The sequence below is a fragment of the Falco punctatus genome, assembly GCF_963210335.1.
Source record: "Falco punctatus genome assembly, chromosome: 9".
NCBI classification, from domain to species: Eukaryota; Metazoa; Chordata; class Aves; order Falconiformes; family Falconidae; genus Falco; species Falco punctatus.
This window is the reverse complement of record NC_137589.1, coordinates 24,244,426-24,261,711: the sequence shown is the minus strand read 5'-3', so window position 1 is coordinate 24,261,711 and position 17,286 is coordinate 24,244,426. Positions and strand designations below refer to the sequence as shown.

General features: G+C 42.3%; 1 protein-coding gene across 14 annotated transcripts in view; it reads left to right on the top strand.

The window, feature by feature from the left end:
- The window catches only part of ARHGAP22 (Rho GTPase activating protein 22), a gene marked incomplete at its 5' end in the record, with an annotated part of 163,920 nt that overhangs the window by 92,795 nt on the left and 53,839 nt on the right, over positions 1-17,286 (top strand). Inside the window, one exon of one of the 14 annotated variants that reach the window (XM_080401587.1) lies at positions 3,822-5,290. The exons of the other annotated variants lie outside the window; for them this stretch is intronic. Coding sequence (XP_080257713.1) covers positions 5,239-5,290 — 52 coding nt within the window. Of the gene's footprint in view, positions 1-3,821; positions 5,291-17,286 lie in introns of those variants that run through there. 14 annotated transcript variants of the gene reach the window in all.

Sequence of the window (17,286 nt, the reverse complement as noted above, 5' to 3'; positions counted from 1 at the left end):
ATGGAGAAATAGTATCTCTTACCCTCCCATCCCCTGCCTTGTTAAACTAGGGAGGGAAAAAAAAAAAAGTAGGGCAAATTCTGTATTCTTTATGCAGGGAAAATCCTATCAACTTCAGTTGGAGACTTGGCTGAGGGAGAAGTACAGAAGACAGGCCAAAATTTGCATTCTGTTTTTTAGGAAGTTAATATCACATGTTCACAGACTAATGTCATAGAGCTTTGCAAAGGTGGCCAGTGGAACAGTGAAAGGCTTCTTAGTGGACTTTTGACATTTTATTCCTGCAAATTCCAGTCTTTGTGTTTTGAAAATCTTTTCTTTATTGGCATATGTTTACTTGAACGTGACGTTAGGAATACAGTCAGCAGTGCTCAAATATACCTATAGCATAGGCATACATTAAAGCCCATTCTTGCTATGAGATACATAAGCATGAAGGGTCTTAGTGTTCTGCAAATGAATCATACCTAGCTCATCAGTGAGTGCCTTGATTTAATGAAGCCATAGTATGTTAATGTTAACACTGCAAAAAAAGCTGTAAAGTTACAGGCAGCCAGCTATGCTAACTAGCTACAAGCATTTAAAAGCCTGGGCATGAGCTCCTACTTGGCTACTCTGGCCATAATTAATGATGACAAGTATGTTGGAAAAATAATTATTTTGCTTACTCTTAAAGACAATTACTTGCTCCAGGCGAGTGAGGGGGTGGATTTTACGTGGCTGTAAAAAGCATATGTAGATGGCATCTTCCCAGAAGAATATTGTAGCCACAGGATCTTTTTAATTGACCTGAGATTCCTTTGTTCTACAGATACAATTTATGTATGTGGTCACAGACTAGAATGACCCTAGTTGTTTTAGGGCAAGCTGAGTTCTAAACTGCTGAAAGGAAAAAAAGCTGCTTTTATCAGCCCAACTAGCAACAGATAGAAATCTATGCTGGTCAATTTTTAAATGGGTACCCTGAGTGCATGCTCTTTTCATCTGATAAAATAGAAGTCAGGGGTATGGCAGCAGGCTGGGACAAGTATTACTGCAGTCATCTGGTATCCTTCCTGTGTCAGGGCTCACATAGCACAGAAGCTTTTGCCCAGCATGTGGCTATGCCATTCTCTGACAGCCACCTGCCTGCTCATTTAACATGTTGGGCTGCAGAGTCTTGTTCCCTTCCTGTCCTGGACATGGTGGTAGGGTTATGAAGGGAGTGTCTGCTCCTCCATCACCTGCCACTCTAGAGCATCATGTTACTGGGTGGTGGAGGGTTACTGCTCCACCTCTGCTCCTCCTTCTCCACCAGTCGTTGGCATCCCCTGCATTCAAGGGCTATGAAAGCCATGTAGTCTTACCACATAGCCTGTGAACAGATGCTTTAATGATGTGGTAGAGTCTCACTGCTTTTCTCTCTGAGTTTCATGCTAACTTTGCCCAGGTGGGAAATAACAGTAGAAAGTCCTCCAAGGCTGTAATTCAGTGGAAAATTCCAACATGTGGCCACAACTAGTGGCATTTAATAGAAAGCAGCAGTTTTAATCTCTGTTGTCAGGCACTACACTGTTCCTCTAAGGTGGTGAAATCCTCTTGGGCCACAGGGGAGAGAGAGAGAAGGAGAACAAAAAAACCTATGTACTGATCACTTATGTACGTTCAGAAAAATCTCCCTCTTATTCCCTTTCTTAATCTTGTGGTGTGTGTACAGAAGTCATGATCCCTTTCTCCAATTCCCATCTGCAAGATGGGGAAGATGATGCTGATTTCCTAGTAAAGCATTTTGAAACCCGGTACTGAAACTTGTTACAGAAAATTCAGTATTGAGTCATAGGTGCTTTTTCCTGCTAACAGTAAAGATTGTGCTCTCTGCACTCCACAGTCAGTCTCTGTGAATTGGGATCTGAAGCTGGGGGAAGGAGAAGTATCAAAAGAGGAGGGACCTGATAACTATACATTAATGTGTTTTTGGAGTGATGATAAATAACGGAAAAATATTTAGATTTCTTACAGTCCAGGTTGTATCTAGTCCTTTTTTAAAGTATTACTAAAGGAATCACACTGAAAGCTGGGTGAATGATAACATTTAAGGGTTTGGATCCAATTCAATCTATTCTTAGTGTATGTAGATTTTTGTCAGGATAGCAATTTTCACCTGATCTCTGTCTGTTTGGATAGCTGATTAAGGAAAGATAGGCCTGAATGACAGAAATATATTAGAGACTAAAGAATAAATGGTTCCCACATCATAGGTTTTAGATACAAGGTTTTAGAGTTCCTAGAAGCAGGTTGTGGCAGGAGGAGGTGGGGAGTGGAAGAGAAAAAGCCTGTGTTTCATTGCCCTGGATGAGAGACACAAATGTTTGTTTGCATGAGTTCAAAGTTCTCCCTGGAAATTGCAAGTCTAACCAGGAGGGCAACCTCTGCATTTAGCTCCAAGGGCTGAGTGAGTTGGAAATGAGGCAGAATATAGGGATACTGCAGCTAAAAGCAGTAGGGTTTTGTGCAAGGTCATTAAAGGGCCAGATTTTTAGGCAGCTGGGAGGAATTACTGCATTAGTCTAAATTTGACCCTGTGTTAAACTGGCAGAGAAGGGAATTCCCTTGTGGTGCTGTGGTTTTACTGGGTATTTCTTTTTTGTTCTTAACTGTGAGCAAAAAGGCAGACTGACTTCAGCAGAAACTCCAGCCTGGTGTGTCATTGTGTGAGGGGCATGTCTGCTGGCAAAGAGAAAGCTGAAGGATAAAAGGGATGTTCCAAGGGCTGTTTGGGTATGCCATCTTTTCCCATGTACCACACAACGATAGCAGGAGGAAGTGTCATGAGGTTCAGGGATGAACTTGGTTCATCATGACTCCTGAGTTTCTCCTTCAAAATAATCAGTTGATATTGTAGATTTCTGGGTGAATTAGCAGGGACGGAAAGCGTGTGCATGCATGTTAGATTAGGATCAACCACTGTTACCAGATTAAATATGGTGTAGATAGGTTTTACTAGACCAATTCCTTCCTTACTCACACGTAGTGGTGTCCCCTGGTCTTCAGGAGAGACGTGTGCCAGTGTGATTGCAGATGGAACCGATTTACTAGGTACCTGCATGCAAGATTTTTCCAGCTTCTGAAGCAGATGGTATTGGGCCACCTCCAAGGGCAGGACAGTAACTAGCCTGGACCCCCATTCCAAGGTCGTGTATATTCCCCAACTCCAACCCACAGCCTGCAGTGGTTCACAGGTGGCAATTGCCTGTGTCACTGAGTCACAGGGAGTCTTTTCTCACCTCTTCCCTTTCTACTGTTCCTCTCTGCTCCGTACATGCTGCAGTACCCTTTTGCTCAAAGAGGTTAACATAATTAGGTTAGTCTGAGCTTAGCTTGAAGTTTGCTATGGAAACACTTTGTGTCTGAAAGCTTGCCATCTGATTTCTAAACTATCTAATAAAAGAGCAGAGACTTGGTTGTTTGGGTGGTTTTGGTGTTTTTTTTTTTGTTTTGGTTGTTCTCGGTATGGTGGTATGGAACAATCCTATTGAACAGGATTCATAAACTGCAGGATTTATGGATACTAAACTATGGTGAAGCTTTTCAGATGGCATGCTGAACGGATTTTCCTCAGGCATGAAATTTGGTTTTCCTAAAAAACCATGTACATATATATTTGTGCACTGACAAGTGATTCAAGAAAAGGCCCTGCTACTAGTTTTCTGCTTTGTGGAGTGCACCCCTAGTTTACACAATCTTCAATATAAAACTGTATATTCTTTCATTTTATAAGAGTAGTACTAGTTTCATTTGGATCATTTGGGTGTTTTGTTTTTTTTTTTTTTTTTTGGGGGGGGGGGGTGTTTGGTTTTTTTTAATTCTAGAAAGATGAATTAAAATCTGACCAGTCAAGAGGTTATTTGTTACAGGCTATAAAAGTACTCCCTTTCAGGTAACTGCTTGCTTGTATCTCAGTACAGTGATGACTTGGCAGTATCCCAGAGGCTGGAAGCAGTAAAAGCCAAGAACTGAAGCACCTGTGGAAGTATATATCTTTGGCCTTTACACATTTTCTGGGTGGTGCACATTTTCCATGGCAAGTCCATGAGCTTGTAAAAGAGTGAGTCCTATCTAGCCATTACATGCAGGAAGACTTGAGGCATGGAGGAACCAAAGTGCCCAAGACTGTGTAGTCAGATTTCTTGTATTGTCCTTTATATTCCAAGGAGGGAGGATAGACATGTTGCCTGCCCAAGGGATATGCTGCAGTTGAGTGAATTAGAGGTAGATGACTAGGAGAAGGCAGACATTAATAAATGTCATTGCCATTAAATGGGCTGCCCCAGCTTTACAGAATTAGAAAGGTCATGAAGTCAGTACCAAACCGCCCTAAGTCCTCCAGAGAGGCAGCAGAAGCAACAAGAATAAGACTGAATTTCCAGATCAGATCACCTTGGCTGAATAAAAGTGACAGATTTTTAAGTGGGCTTTGGTCCTAAAAACGGCGTGGCAGAGTGAGCAAAAATAAACAGTCATAATCATGGAGGGCAAAGCAATGAGGTTAAGCACTTGTTCTTCTTTTAGTACCTACTGACCAAGAGCCTCAAAGATTTTTACACATACAAGTATGTTGGTATTATCCCCCATTTGAAAGATAGGGAAACTGAGGCAAAGGGTAGTGGAGTGACTGGAATCAAAACCTCCTGATGAATTTCTTCAACTGCTTAACAACGCTTCCTTTTTTCCAGAAGTGCCTAAGAGGAAAATGAGGGGATATCCCAGTAACGTGACATAGGAGGTTTATAGTGATGCATTCCCCTCCAGACAAGAACTGGTTAATAGAATCAAATTTTTCATGTTATCCAAACGTGGTGTGTTTTTTGTGGGTTTTTGTTATGTTTGGGGTTTTTTTGGTTTTGTTTTTTTTTTCTCAACGTATTGCTGGTTGCTGTAGCAGCTGAGTAATGCAGAAGTTCTGCCTGAAAAAATGCTTCCTCCTTATATGATACTGTACATATTGTCATGGAAATTGTCCTCATTTCCCCCGAGCACACTTTAAATAACTCGAACAGCAGTGCTAATGAGCAGAAAGATATCTGCAATCCCCACCGTGCAACTTGACATACTTTATCCCACTCTGAATTCCCTTTGCTCATCACTGAGCATTTTAAAGATCTGGTATAATAATTTGCTTTCTCTCTTTGGTCCAGTCATTTTGCTCTTAGCACTTGGTAATAAAAGGTCAGCTTTGGCTGAAACCTTAGCGTTGCAGCCATGCCGTTTTTTACTGCCAAATATCTTAAGAAAAGCAAGTGCCTCCGAAAGGGTAAGTCATGATATTTTTGGTGTTCTTTAGTGTTGTCTGTTTTGCTTTAAATCACAGTAAAGGATTTATTTTGAATTAACAAGCAGTGGGAATGGATCTATTCAGACTGTCAGTCAGTTAGCACAGAGGGTTTTATTATGCTGTGTGCATTTTTGGTTCAAGATACAGTGTATGTTATTATCTTGCATTTTACATTCAGTAAAGCCGACTAAGTGAGAGAATGTTTAACCCTTTAAACATGGAGCATATGTTTTGCCCAGGGATGGAATCCCTAACGCAGAACAAAACTGCAGTAGAATGTCAGTGTGTATTTGTTTTTCCAGGTAAGTTTAGGTAGGTAGCTGAGTAATGTTCTAGTATTTTTGTTTCTTTAGTCCAAAATGAACATTTTATAAAAATATATGCTGAAATAATAAAGTAAATAATACCAAGTAAAGGAAAAGCATATTTCCTCTTAGCACCTTTCCTATGTAGGGCTACCTGAGTGCATGATTCCATATAGGTTTTCAACTTGCTGTTGTGAGGTTTGCTTTGAGAATGGCTGCATGCGCTTTTCGAGGAAATGTGATTGTTCTACCTCCAGGTGGGTATAAAACTCTTCATGAGAGCAGTTTGCCACTAGTATTACTAAAATTGATAACGTAATACATTCCTAATAAAGAAACACATTGCTTACATTTTTCTTTTTCCATTCAATGTGTCTTTATTGTGACATTTGTTAATCTAGCCAGCAGTCCAGATATGGGTTTTGCATAAAGGCAAACAAAAGTGATTTCATGTAGCTGCGACATGCATCAGTTTCAGGGGATCTGAGGAATCTGACTGGCTTACCCGGCTAAGTATTTTTATATACATGTATTTATTTAATATATACATTCCCCTGATTCCTTGTTTGAATAGAAATTTGTTGCTAAGGTATAGCTAGAAGGTGGATTTGTATAGATTTTCATCACAGTTTTGAAGTCGAAGAAAAGGTTTTGAAGAAATGTAAATTTGCTTTCTTTAACCTACCTTTGTGTTTACTGCTGGGTTTCTATTTTAAAAGGGGATTGCACAACAAGAACTAGCAGCTGGGATGTGAGAATTAAGTTAAGTGGACCTGTAGCTGCTGGTACCAAATTTTTTTGTATTTTGTCAAGCAAAGTGTGCATGCATATGTACGCAAATTTACACAATCATTCAGGAATTCTTAAGGATAGAACCATGTCAGCAAAGTTTTTATTAAAAAGGAGAAAAGGTTATAACTGAATTCTTAATTAGCTTTTGCAAAGTTCTTTTTTTGAGTTTTGTTTTATGTGTGTACATATATATGCCACTTTACAAGGGGGCGTAGTTCAATTTGGTTTTCTCCCTCTTTTTGTCCATCTGCTGGGGTCACTGCTGACCAATGCTTCTTTCCCTTATAGCATGTGTCACAGTAAGAGTGTCTCTCTAGAGAGACACTGAGAAAAGGTGCCTGCCTTTATGTCTGCAGAAGGCATTGCAGGAAAAGGCTGATGGTACAGCCAGGAAAGGTAAGGCTATTCTGGCAGGTGCACCTGAAGGATAAACTTGCCCAGCCTGCTATGGTAGCAAGGGGTGTGCATCCTGCTGAATACCTGCCCATTTGCTGTGAGATGTTCCCAGCCCCTCTGTGGTAAGAAGCTGTGATTGATTAGATGCACAGCAGACCCTTTAGGCTTGGAGCTGAGCTTTAGACATCCAGCATGAGTCAGTGCGACCCTCTAAAGTTCACAGTTTGAAGCTGGGGAATAGTCACTCTGCTCAGTCCTTTGCCTAGTCAGCTAATCCTTGTTGCCGCCTTGCTGTAATTTGACATTCCTACCCATGTGGGCAGATGCTGTGCTGGTGTGGGAGAAGACTAAGGCTCCAGAAGCAGTGGGTGGGGGTAGAACTTGTGGCTGTGTAGGTCTAGACTCAGTGGTGGTCCATCTGTTGGGAGCCGCCACTGGTGTCACAGTGCAGTGGCTGTGACTTGCCCAGCCCTAGAGCTCAGTCTTGTGAGAAAGTCTCGCATTCGTAGGAAGGCAGTGAGGAACTGGGAGCAGTAGCTTGGTGCCCAGTCTATGCAGCCAAGAGGGGGCTATGAAGTGGCCATTTTTAAAACAAAATCAACAGGGGCATAATCTGGGCCGTTAAGAGATGAGTGAGGGAAGCTCAGCCAACAGTGATGAGTTGAATTTTTAGTGAGACACTACAAACATGAAAATTGTCAGCTAGCTAACTGAACACCTCAAATAGCTTTTCCCTAAAAGCATCTTGGTCCACCAAAGTGAGTAGAGTATGTTGCCTCTCTGAGCCTGCTTCTGCTAAAATCTATCTGATCTGTGAAATCCATCTGACTGTCCAGGATACCTCCTTGTCCTGGCACATTAGCAAGGTTGGGATCCTGCTTCCTTCCGATGCCCATTCTGCTCTGTGCTGATCTTTCTCCTCTTGCTTCCAGGACAGTCTGGGAAGGGAAGTGCCAAAGCAAGAAACACAAACCTGTGTGTCCGAGTGGGGAGTGCTGAGGTAGCTGGGCATCTCCATGAGGTGTTTAACACCATCTATCACTGGTCTTGATTTGAAGAGGCTGGACTTCTGCCAGTTTTTGAGCCACTTTCCATCCAGTTACTTGAGGCAATCCCTTCTAGCTCCCTTCCACAAAGCACTTGATATGCAGAGGTTTTTACTGTGATCTCTGGGTAAGGACGTCCTTCCCAGTAAGTACATGTGGTTGTTAAAAAGCATTAAATGATTACAGAATGCTCTAGGCATAACATCAGAAATGCAGTTGCATAAAAACTATAGCAGCCACAGGCTCCAGTGGGTCTCCTTGCTGTTCTGTGTGTCTGAACAGGGAAGGAGCAAGCCAGCAAAAGCAGTAAGGTTTGTATATGATCTCTTTCCCACAGGTTCAGATGGCCTAGGGACAGGAGCTAGGCTGTGGACAAGTTCATGGCCAGAAATGTTGGTCACATGGGAAAGAAAAGTCCCGGATAAACACTCTTGATTCAGCCTTGAGAGGGAACTTCTCAGATTAATGCAGGAAGTAGCCATCAGAGCTGGGAACTGAGACCTGATTCTCTGAAGTCTTATAGCCTGAAACCCCAAACAGTGCAGGGTTTTGCCTTTTAGCATTTTGGACAAAGTTTGTACCAAGTTGTAGCTGAAGCCTGTTTCTCCCCGAGTGCTCTTTATTATCACTGTGCTCAGTTTTATCTTCTCACTAGTATTCCAGGCCAGGTTATACTGCATTTTGGAGTAATTCTGTATTTGTTTTTATGGGGATAGAGAGAGCTTCCAGACACCCATGAAATGAAACAGCCAAGCTTAAGTACAATGTTCTCTCTTGTTGTACATCCTTTGATTTGCAGACTGTCATGCCTATGGAGACTTCCCACAGGTCTCATTTGGTGATCTGTCCTTAGCCTGCTCTTACCCTCTGGTAAAACCTACAGCAATGACAGATTCTGGAAAGATACAGGTTTTTAAACTTTTAAAACATTTAAACACCATCAGTTACATCCCACACACACCTTATATAAGGCAAGAAAACAATTAAAAGCATTTATCAACTTCTGCAGCCAGTTGTTAAAACTCACTGTTCTGTCATATCGCTTTCTACAGTAAAATTTCTGGTTTCCTTTGGCCATCCACTGGGCATCAGCTCAACACTGCTCGAAACTGAGCTATAAAATGTCATGCAGTCAGAATTGTCTCTGATCTGACAAGTCACCATTGATTTTTTTACCTGCTCCTTGATTTCTAGTGGGTGGAAAAAAGTTTCAGCTCCAGCAAAGCCTTTTCCTCTTTAATTTAAAAAAAAAAAAATTAATAATGAATGTTTTATTACCAAGTGGTCCTTACTTTGCTGCAGCTGTAAATTTACAGGACTTCAAAGCTGGATGATTGAGGTGCAGTTTTAGTCTGTAGCCAGACAAACCAAACAATCTCAACTTCAAAGGAGGGGGGTGCTCTTTAATGTTGTGGGCTTGCTCTTTGTATTCAGCAAATGGAGCTGCTGGGGAAAACGCCATGTGCAGCAGACAAGTGATGTGGCTGCCACTCCTTGGAAGGGAGTCTATTAGCTGCTGCCTGAGAAGAGCAGCCCACACCCAGCAACCTCAGGATACCTGATGGCTGCCAGTTAGGTCATTTTGGCATGATGACCTACGATACTTTCGGTGTCTGCTTGTAGTACGCTCAGAGTTTCTGTCTGTGTGGACCTCTTGGGGTGGCCGTGATAAAGGCAGGATCTGGGTCTGAGCTCTGTTGCCTCTCTTGCTTTTTTCTGTCTGTGCCTGATTGTTTTCCTCCTCTGATGTATTCACAGGGTGGGTGGTTTTGTATGCATTAGGAAAGTTGAGAGAGGCTATCTCAGTGAAAGGAAGCGTTCAAGCCATACAACACTGTGGCTTGAGAGGAATAAGGGCCAGGACTGGAGATGAGGATGCTGTGCTTCTATGACAGTCATGCTGAAAAGCGGCCGTCATGATTTTGCTCTTATATTAATATTTTGTCCAGTCAACCATATATCACCAGTTCAAGCTAGCAGGGCTAGCGGGGAGGGAAGAGGAGCCGGATAGTTCTATCATTAGATGAACCTAGTAATTGTGGTGGTGTGTGGCTTTACTTCCAACTCTGAAGCCCAGGCAGTGTGACCTGACCCTTTGTGATTTATTAAACTCCTCATCCACATATCTAGTGGATGCTCCAGTACAGGAAACAGAACAAAAACCTCATGATGAGGCAGAAAAGGGGCCTGGATAACTATGTTATCTCTTGAACTGTTGAAAGCATTGTTTGCCAGGACTGTTTCCTCAGCTAGAAATCAGACTTTAAAATCCCTACAAATAAATTCATTCCGTAGGTTTGGGATGCAGCAAGATGCAAGCATGTTGCAATGAGGTATCTGTGATCAAAGCAAGGCATTTGAGCAGAGGATGAGCCCACAGGCAGCCTGGATCCTGGTTGTGCACTCTGCCACTTTGAGCAGTTGGAGACTCCAGGAAAACAGTGTGCTGGACTCTGTGAGTCTAGAAGATAGGAAAGGAGATGGTATGGCACCATGGAGACATGTCTGTCGTTCAGCATGACTCCCAGAGCCATGTGGGTTTGGTGCAAATCTCCCCCATCAGTATTAAAGTCTGAGTGGAACTGGGGCTTTATCCAGCCAGTATCTAGGCTTTTGTGGGATCCAGGCCACTCTCTCCACAGGGCTCTGGGATTCAGCAGCCAGAAAGGCTAGCGCTGCCAAGAAGCATAGTGCCTGAGAGGCAGAGTTGGCCAACACACTGCTGTGCCTCTCAATGAGCCAGGCGTATGGTGCTGAGAGTGGTGTCTTCAGCTCACCAGTTAAAGCTCTCCAAACAGAGGAGGTGCCAGGAAACCACTGGGGCTGCCAAGTGAAGGAACAGCTTTTTGAGACGCAATACACTCCTAATTTCTAATGTGGCTTTCCCATTTTGAGAGCACTGCTTTGGTGAGAAAGTGGCCTGCTTTCCATCCTGTGCTGAGGGAGCAATCTTCATGCTGTTCAGCTTGTTCTGTCATTCTTTGCTTTCTGCTTTCCAGGGCTGGCACTGCCTTTGCAGTTGCACACAACCAACCTTCCAAACAGTACTCCTTGCTTTATGAGAATCAATGTGTGATTAACCCAGGGTGCCTGGATGTTGGTAGTTCTGTTTTTTTCAGTCCAGGCTCTGCTAGTGGCTAGCCAATACCACACTGGAAATAATTTAGTATCTCAGTTCTCCACTGGTATATAGGAATTGCTCACTGTGGAATTTGAAGGGAAAGCACTTCCCCACTGATGCACAATATAACCTTGGAAAGTAATTTTAACCTCTCTGTGCCTGTTCCCCCTAAGCACTAATGTTTAGTTCTATGTGACAACCATATTCCAGCAATGGAACTTTTTTTAATTTGTATTAATTTATTTGCTGATAGATAAAGCATACACTGAAATCACTTCCACTTGCATATACTTGTCATACGACTTTGCAGTTACCATGGTGTCACTATTCCTTATCTGAAAAAGGCAGTCTGAGCTGTGTTGGACTTTTTAACACAACTGGACTGGATGAAGGTGATCTTTGGATAAGGTGTCTTAGGATAAGGTATATAGTATGAAGAGCTTTTTTTGTTGTCTGCCTCCTTCTGAGAATCAGCTTTCACTCTTATTTAATATCAACAGGTTTAGAATATCTGCAAATAGAAGCTTACAGAGGTTTAACTATGCATTTGCATATATGCTGACTCCTAATGATTGTTTTTATGTAATGCTTTTGTGCCAGACCACCTAACTTAAACTAAACAAGGCAAGAGAATCATTAAATCTTCTCTGGAATACTGGAGGAAGTGTGTCTGTTTGGCAAGTGCTTGTGGATTTGCTTTAGAGACTACAGACTGTGTTCTCTGTAAGAGAGAGGTAACTGGCAGAGGTCAGATTTTCAAGGCAATAGTTTACTGCTGTCCTGTTTTCTTGCTTTCACACTGTGGACCATTTAAATGATAATGGTAAAAGGTAACCTTTTGTGCCTTTAATGCTGGGGCAGTAAAACTGGCTGCTGTCACAAGCCACGCAAGCTTATAGCTGTGTTATTTTTTCCCTCTCTTGATTTGTATTGCCTTTTAGGGACCTTCAAACTCACCTGATTACTTTCAACAAAAGATGGGGAAGGGAGGAGAAGGAGGTGTTTGCCGTGATCCTCTGATTCCCTCTGTTACCTGACTGGGCCTCAGAGAAATCATAAAACCATCTGTGATTTTTTTTCCAGCCTTGCAGACCATTAAACCAAATGGTTCTTCCATTTCCCAGCCTTTTTCTCCCCAGCTCCCTGTGTACCACAGCTTCACTGCAGATACATAATCCATTAACTGGAAAGCCACTGTTTTAATGTAATATTAAATAGGCAGCAGCTCAGCAGGTGTCCCCAAGGTAGGGAAGACAGTATGCTGCTGGCAGCAGCTGCTGGCTTCAGGCTTATCAAGATTTCTTTGTTTTGAAACAGAAGCTGGAAGGGCTTTTTAATATAGCATGTCATTGGCTGAGCAGATCCTGGTTTCTGGCTGTTATCCTGCCTTTGACTGTAAAGACAAAAATTCTCATAACATGTGCTGCCTGCAACGGCTGCATACTGTTCTGTGCTCTCAAGAAAGGAGCAGGGAGAGGGAAGAGGCTCACAAGGCAGATACGTGTGCCTTACTCATTTCCTGCTCTCATTTTTCTTGGTGGACCAACTGGACTCAATGTATCTGTGGAGCAGGCTGACTGAGGTCAGCATTATCAGAATGGGCTTTCTGCTTCTATAAGCATAAAAATACCCAAATCCATTGCCTATAGAGAATCTTCCAAGTGATGAGGCTGATATTCCAGCAGTCTCACTCAAGTGCTAGTTCTCAGTGGCCTAAACCTGTGTAAATAGATCTAATTTATATATTTAATGTCACTGTGGTAAAAGCAGCTAAACTGGCAACCCTGGCATTTCTGTTTGAGTAGTTTATCACAATGTACATTGAGCAAGACTTCTTTGTTCCTTGGGATAAGAAATTAATCTGCTGTATTTGAACATAAAATATGTTGATGTCTGGGTTTCCCCAGAATATGTACGTTCTAAACTGCCATGTGTAAACTGCATGTGGTCAACCTGTTCTGTCCTGTTATCTGGTACTTGATTCTAAGATTAAGGATTTTTCGTAAAGTAATGTTTCTTGCTCTAGAGATAACTGGAGAGTAATTAGAGAGTTTGGCTAGCCAGTGTGAACATCCATGCTGCAAATATCCTCTCGCACCAGGAGGAAGTTGCGCTATCACATTTGGTTGCTCTACATACCTGTGTGAGACTTCAGGGCTTTTGGGGCAACTTCCTGAGAGTTGTAATGTCTCTTGATCATTTGTCTCTCTTCTGTGCTCTTTTGTGTAAATTCTTTTAGTTTGCCTTGTTAGTAAAGAGACTCTGTCTTGCTGTGACTGTGATCTAGCTTTGGTCAGCAGCCTTTGTCTGAAGCACAGCAAAGATCTGTAAATTATTGAAGACCATAAGATGGTTTGAAGGACCTTCTGGCAGCACAGTGTAGCCCTTAGTAGGTGGACAATGTGCTTTGCTAAGAAAATGTGCTGTGCATGCTGGCATAGTGCAGAAGAGGTCTTCAAATACAAGAATTTCCCTTCTGCCAGCTAACTATTCTGGAGGGACACCAGGACAGAGTATTTTTGCTACAGTGTCATGCAGATCTGGTAAGACCAGCAGAAGTTCAAGGATTTCTGCAGGAAGGAGGTCACTTTACTGGAGTCCACGTGCATCAGTACTGAGATGTACAGACCGGAAAGGTCATACCAGCTCAGAAACAGGTTGCTGTTGTCTGGATGAGCTGGACAGAAACAGGTCAGTGGCTGATTGCTTTGGTGCTGGTGAGCTTCCTGCACTGTGGGGAAGTGGAAGCTTACAAGGCAATGCTTGAGGCAGTTCTGATGTGTGTGATGAAAATTGTTGATAGTCTTAAAGTATAAATGGACTTCTACAAGTAGTCATCCTGAACTGTGCTGTGGCCTCTCATGATACGCACCTGAGCTTTATTGACTGCCTCTACCATGTAAAGGTGACTATCTTAGCTTGTCAGAAGAGACACTACCTATGTACAGGTCTTTGGCCTATCACAGAGGACACATATAAGCATGGGATGCAACAGAAGAGGGTACAGCTGTAGTATTTCAGTATAGAATAATGGCAGTGAATGCTGCAGGCAGGACTTCCACTGGGAAATCCACTGAGTCTCAGAGAAAAGCATCCTGTGCAACATTCCCTTGAATTTCAGTGGGAACAAGTCCACCAGCTGAAGACATATCTCAGATTTTTTTTATCTGACAGGCTCTTTTCATTTCTTGTTTAAATCTAATCTAAATCAGCATGTTTCTGAAAAATGAGGTTACATCTGCTAACGATCAACCACGTCAAAAGGAACCTTCATGGATTTTTTGATAATGCTATTAACTGGGAAGAATTTGTCAATTGCCAGTGGGTGGAGAGAATCAGAATTGATTTTTCTAAGCATTGTTCTGCCAGCAGTTCACTGACAGTTGTCCTAAAGCACAAAGGCTCGAGGCCCCCACTTTTTGCATCAGCCCAACCTTGAGCACATTAGCCATCTGCAGTTGTGTTCTGAGCGGCTGCAGTGCTGAGCCCAAGTGACAAGTATGAACTTTCCTTTCTGCCAAAAAGCACTGTTCACATAATGAAGAGTGCTATGTGTTACACAGTTATGTTTAGAAGATTCATTGATTACCCAATGTATAGCTGGATACAGGAGGAGACTTCTCAAAACTCCTATTCCGTGCAAACTATAACAAGAGTATGTATGGACTTGTATCAGAATATCCCTGAGCTCTTAAGTTTGCATTTCAATCAGTATTACTTCCATCCACATTGTCTCATCATTTATAAGGGTTTTCTCCAAATTTGTCAACATTTTGCCAAAGGCCTACAGTATATTTTCTTTTGCATTTCAATCCCTTTTCTGAATTAATGAAACAAATAGCTTCATTTTTGTAAAAGCAAAGTCTGCAACTGTTGAGTCCTTAATTATAGTCCATTCATTTGCTGCTGCCAAAACTCTGCTTGTAAAGCTTCAGTCATTTCACTGAAGAAAATAACAATGTTTGTAATTGGTTGGCTTGAATTTCTGCAGAACTCTATATTCAGTCTACAGAGAATTGGAGTCTTTCAGGCTCAGCTGAAAGCTCTGGTGTCTACAGCCTAAGCTGTAGCAGCTGACGGCTTAATTTCCATTCTCCTTAGTTTAAAGTCCAGAACATTGGCTAAGATGGGAGACACAGTCTTTTAAAAATACGGTGAGGATGTCTTCGGTTTCATGGTGGACTAGGTGCAGGGGGAAGGAAAAAACAGGCTTATGAGGGGCGAGGAGGAGGAGAAGATAGTTGTAGAGAGACTTAGAAGGCATGAGAACGACTTCATTCCTGTTGGTGAGCAGACCTGGCAAATGTGAGCACAATAATTCCAGAGGAATGCAGAAGTTGGATATTATCTCTCCAGTATAGAATTATCAAAGAAAAATAGATCAGACTTTGCCACTCTGATGCTGTGGTCAGGATTTAAAATTTCCCTCAACTCTTGTCGTCAATGTTGAAGATTTGAAGAAACTTAGGAGACTTAGAAAATTGCTTGTGGTTGCATGGTAATGCGTAAAAATTATCCAGTCATTTTCAGATATTTCAAAGCATGAAGTATCATCATCTTTGGTCAGGAAGGAATTTCCTCCCTTATAATAGCGTGTCAACATAACCACAGTTGGAATATATAATTTGGTACATTCGTCAGAATCACTGAGCGCTTGCTGCTTTGGAGAACCACATGGAACTATGTGGCCTGCTTTGCTCAGCTGTGCCACTGTTTTCTGAGTCTTGTACATACATTTGTAACTTACATTGTGCCCTCAAATTCGTAGTTGCCTTAATTTAGATGTTTCCTGCAGTATGTCTTGTAGGCGCAAGTACAGCAGGCTGTCCTGAATCACCTCCCTGCGAGTGTGTGGCTTCTGCTGGCCTGAGAAAAAAATCATTTCCTTTCCAGCCAAACCAGAGGGCAGTGAAACGACCAGGAGCTCTACGTAGCCCAGACAGTTCCACACTTCATCACTATTGAGGACTAGGCTCCTTGTAACTTTCTAGATCTGAAATACATTGAGGAAAGACTGCAAGGGTTAGTTCTCTGGAGTGGAAAAAAGAAGGATAAGGGAAAGCAGCCTACTGTTTGTACAAGGCTGTCTGTGGAATATGCTGGGGAAAAGGTTCTGCAACCTTTTCTTTCTTCCTCTTGTCATCCCCACGTGTTACTACCACCACAGATTTGAGTTTTAATGCAGAGTTAGGGTCATCTCTTGTGAGGGGAAAAATGGTTTTTGTTTTCCCTGGTGCACCTGTAGAGAGGGACAGAAGTTGTCCTTTGGTCGTTGCAAGACAGACATTTCATGAGTTGAACAGCTCCCTAAGAGCTGGTGACAGATTTTGAAAGAAAGTTTTGTGAGCTCTGGGGCTCAAGTCTGTGCAAATGGAAGAAGCTGAACCGCAACTATGCCTGAACTCCCAACATCTTCAGGTTCTTTTCCAGTAGGAACTTTGTTTTTCCATTGAGAAGCTGGTGCCAAGATGGCAGATACCTGTTGCCTGCCAGGCAAAACATTGTTGGTGTCAGCAGAGGCAGCACTATATCCTAAATTTGTCTGCTTTGTCAGCAGATATTGCTATAAGAGGTAGTGACCATGCCATTGCACAGACAGCTCCTCCTAAGAAGCTGTTTCTATCTCTGTTATGATCTAGGTTTTGAAGTGAGCATGTTCAGTCTCCACAGTAACCTCCTATCAGGAAACACTGAGTCAAGAGCCACAAGGGTTTAATTGAGCAAACTGTCACTTGTTTGACAGTCTAACCCCTGAGGCATATGTTAGACATAATTAGAATAAAATATCTAGTCTAGTCTAGAATTCACACTCGGGATAAAATGCACAAGTTAAAGCAGAGATGGAGTGCTGTCATGCAACTTCTAGCAACTGCTGGTGCAATAGTTGCTCCTTTTGCCAATTTTTGTTGATTGATTCTTCTTTGGAATAGTTCTACTGGTATCCTAAACTAGCTGTGACCATGTTAGAGAGATTTCATCTCTTGCTGCTAGCTAGTAGAAGCTGATACAGAACCCAAAGCAACAAAAATACAGCTTGCTTGTAGGAATACTATATGGAGTTGGGGGCACGTTTTGCAGGCTCCTGAAACCTCTCTAGTTAGGGAGGCAGCATGGTTGTTGTTACTGGCTGTTCCTTTTACAGGGCAAAAGTAATCGTGGGCAGAAGCTGAAGGGAATGGGGTCTGAGCTGTGTTGGTACAAGGAAGATGTTATGTTCTTGAAAAAAAATAATGTACTAAATAGTTGCATATTATGTCTGGGCTTATCTCAACCCTAAATATTGGGCTGCTGTAGTAAAAGTGGCCTTCCCACATT